Below are 3,204 nucleotides of genomic sequence, written 5' to 3' on the forward strand. Positions count from 1 at the left end.
AAGAAATTTGGAAGATGGTTAGATAATGATGACGTGCCTAAGACGGCACGACAGAATCGCGCCTAGCCAAAACGCTGAGCGTTCCAGCCGGGCTAAGCCCAGCGGGCTCAGCGCCCGCCAGCGCCTCTGGGGACAGGATGCCCAGGCGAAGGGCTCGCGCCCGCTGAAGAACGCTCCCAGCTCCAAGACAAAAGAGATAATCGGGGGACAAACAGTGGATCAGACCATTACCGCCAGAGCCAATAAGAGCGCCCTGACGGTTGAGGATGCACGATCCTCCAATCAGCGCCTCTGATCTTGTCTCCCCAAAAAGCGATCATGTCCAGTACGGACTGGGCAGGAGCGCTAGGTATAAAAGGATGCACCCTCGGACTCACGAGGTAGGCTCTTCTCTCCTAAAGAAGACAACCAAAACCCTAGATATCTCCTAACTTGACCGTCGGAGCGTTTTTCCGGGAGCACCCTCCCGGAAAGCGGCTGACGGCTTCTCTTTCTTGTGATCTTGCAGGGATAACGAATAACCTGATCCACCGGTGTTAATCCAGCTGCTGACTAGGTCACATCATTTGGCGTCGTTCGTTTTTGAGACGAAGAACACAAACTAAAAGCAAAAGACTGAAGAATCAATGGCGTCCGACCGCTGCGATGGACGCGACGGCTCTTAGGCTAATCCCATACGCTCCATGGCAACGTTGGACGAAACACCGCCGCCCACGGCGGACAACAGAGCAACCCTAGGTGAGGGAAGTTCTACGATAGCCACCAACACCGCCTCGCAACCGGCAACTCACCAACCGAGAACAACTCCGGCGGGGCCACTCTTAACCACATCCCTTCAGATGCCGCCATTCTTTGTACCACCAACGCAGCAACCACCGTCGGTCCACCCAGCGATGCTACCACCAAGCCAAGTTTTCAACAGTCAACCGCCGTTTACGGTGACACCGTTCAACTAAATGACGGGTGGATTAGGCCCAATGCTTTCCCTACCCCCACTAGCGCAGACTATGGTGGCTCATACGCCACCTATCTACTCGATGGCAGGCACGTGGGCCGGACCGACCACTGCCTCCAACCATAACCTCCAGCAGGCCTCGACAATCAGCCCCTTAACACCAATACACCCCTTCTCCTCCTACTATCCTCTCCAGTTGCCATTTCAACAGCACTCCTTTTACAGACCAAGTCCAGGCTATCATGCATCATCGTCATGCGGCTTAAGCCTCCAACACCAGTCACAAGGCACATCAATCGTCCCAACCCAAGACTGCCTTTCTCGCAGCGTTACATCCCCGTTTGTCAAAGAGTTGCTAGACTACGAAATACCGAACACAGCCAAACTGCCAACGCTCAAAACCTATAATGGCACTACCGACCCGGACAGCCACATCGACGCGTATGAGTGGACAATGACGTCTCTGAAGCTTGATGAGAGGTTCTGGTGCATATATTTCCCGACGACTCTCGATGGCAATGTAGGCACATGGTTCAAGACGTTACGTCCAAGTAGCATCTCCAATTTCTCTCAACTTAAATACTTATTCCTCACCAACTTCATGCAGCTACGAAAGTACAAAGGAGATTCTCATTCCATAATAGACTATAAGCAAAAGGAGGGTGAAACCGTGCGAGAATATTTCACCAGGTTCATAAACGCCACGTTAGATATGTCGGGACACGACGAAGGGCTCATAGCTGGCGCTTTCACATGGGGCCTTTTACCAGGTCCCTTGTCACAAAAGCTTATGGGTAAGAAACCCCAAACAAGGGCCGAGTTAAAGGAGAGGGTAGAACGATATCTCAGGCAGGAAGAAGGCGAGGCAGCGAAACAGGCATACCTAAATGCCATGACGACCAAACGCCATAACCCAAGTCACGCGGACTTTCGAGGAGGAAGTAGGCACTTCGACCAGGCAAGGAGTCCTCAAGCAAGGTTTCGCCCATTCGATACAGACGACAGACAGAGTCGTCGACCAGAGGTGTATGCGGTATCAGAGAAACAACAGCCAGCCAAGTCACCCAAGAGCCGGTATTGCGAGTACCACAAAAGTAAGACACACGATACGACCAGTTGTTCGGTACTCAAGAAAGAAATGGAGGAAAAGCAGCTCAAAGGAGACTTGGTGGAGATAGTACGAAGCTTGCGCGCCAATTTTGACGCCGAGAACGCCAAGAACGCGCCTCGAGAAGGAGTTCAACCCAAGAAAATATTCATGATACGTAACAAAAGAATTAGGGAAGCACAGTCGCCGAACTATTGGATCCTCGGGCCCCCGGCGCGGACGCTCACGTTTTCTGCGCAAGACCCTCGTCCTGAGGGATGGAGAGGTGATAACCCATTGGTAATCCAGGCCTCCATCACAGATGTGATCATACATAGAGTGTATGTCGACACAGGGAGTTCAGCATACATAATCTATGAGCACTGTTTTCGGTTTCTCCCAGATCGATGGAAAGACAACCTGAGACCCACGGCGGGGCGGCTGGTCGGATTCACCGGCCACAGCCTGTGGCTGCTGGGAACGATTCACCTCCCCCTGACAATCACCAGCCACGATAAGCAATGAAAGAAGACGGTCCTGATCGACTTCGTGGTCATCCGACATTCGGCAGAGCACAACATCATCTTGGGTAGAAAGTCCCTCCTAAATCTAGGAGCGGTCCCGTCGACTATGCATGGAATTTTGAAATTCGACACTCTGGCAGGTCTAGCCACAGTACTCACCACCCCTCCCAGAGAATTGCAGTGCTTTACGGTAATGAAGCCAGCAGAGATGACTAAAGAAACAAAGAAGCCACGACGAGATCCGGCGAAAGGAAAGGAAGTAATCAGCGAAGAATACCCTGATCAGCCGATCAGCATTGGTCATAACCTCCCAGGTCACGTGAAGGAGGCAGTAGTCGACCAACTCAAACGGTACAAACACATATTTGCATGGACTCCCATAGACATGGTGGGGGTAGATAGGAAGGTCATTGAGCACAAACTGGCGATCAATCCAGGGACAAAGGAAGTGAAGCAGAAGAAAAGGGTCCAAGGAGGGGACCGCAACAGGGCAATTAATGCAGAGGTGGCTAAGCTGGCGGAGGCCGGAATAGTAAGGGAAGTAGTTTTCCCAACTTGGATCGCTAATCCGGTTATGGTGCGCAAGCAGGACGGGTCATGGCGTATGTGTATTGACTTCTCAAACTTGAACAAAGCGT

At 51.9% G+C, this 3,204-nt stretch overlaps 1 protein-coding gene across 1 annotated transcript; it reads left to right on the forward strand.

The window, feature by feature from the left end:
- The first annotated feature begins 1,409 nt into the window (after positions 1–1,409).
- LOC145130974 (uncharacterized) lies at positions 1,410–2,567 on the forward strand. The gene has a single exon (XM_079065721.1). It carries the CDS (start codon positions 1,410–1,412, stop codon positions 2,565–2,567), a length of 1,158 nt encoding a protein of 385 aa, XP_078921847.1.
- The last annotated feature ends 637 nt before the right edge of the window (positions 2,568–3,204 follow it).

The sequence above is a fragment of the Lactuca virosa genome, chromosome 8, assembly GCF_052849685.1.
Source record: "Lactuca virosa cultivar CGN04683 chromosome 8, Lactuca_virosa_CGN04683_v6, whole genome shotgun sequence".
Classification (NCBI taxonomy): domain Eukaryota; kingdom Viridiplantae; phylum Streptophyta; class Magnoliopsida; order Asterales; family Asteraceae; genus Lactuca; species Lactuca virosa.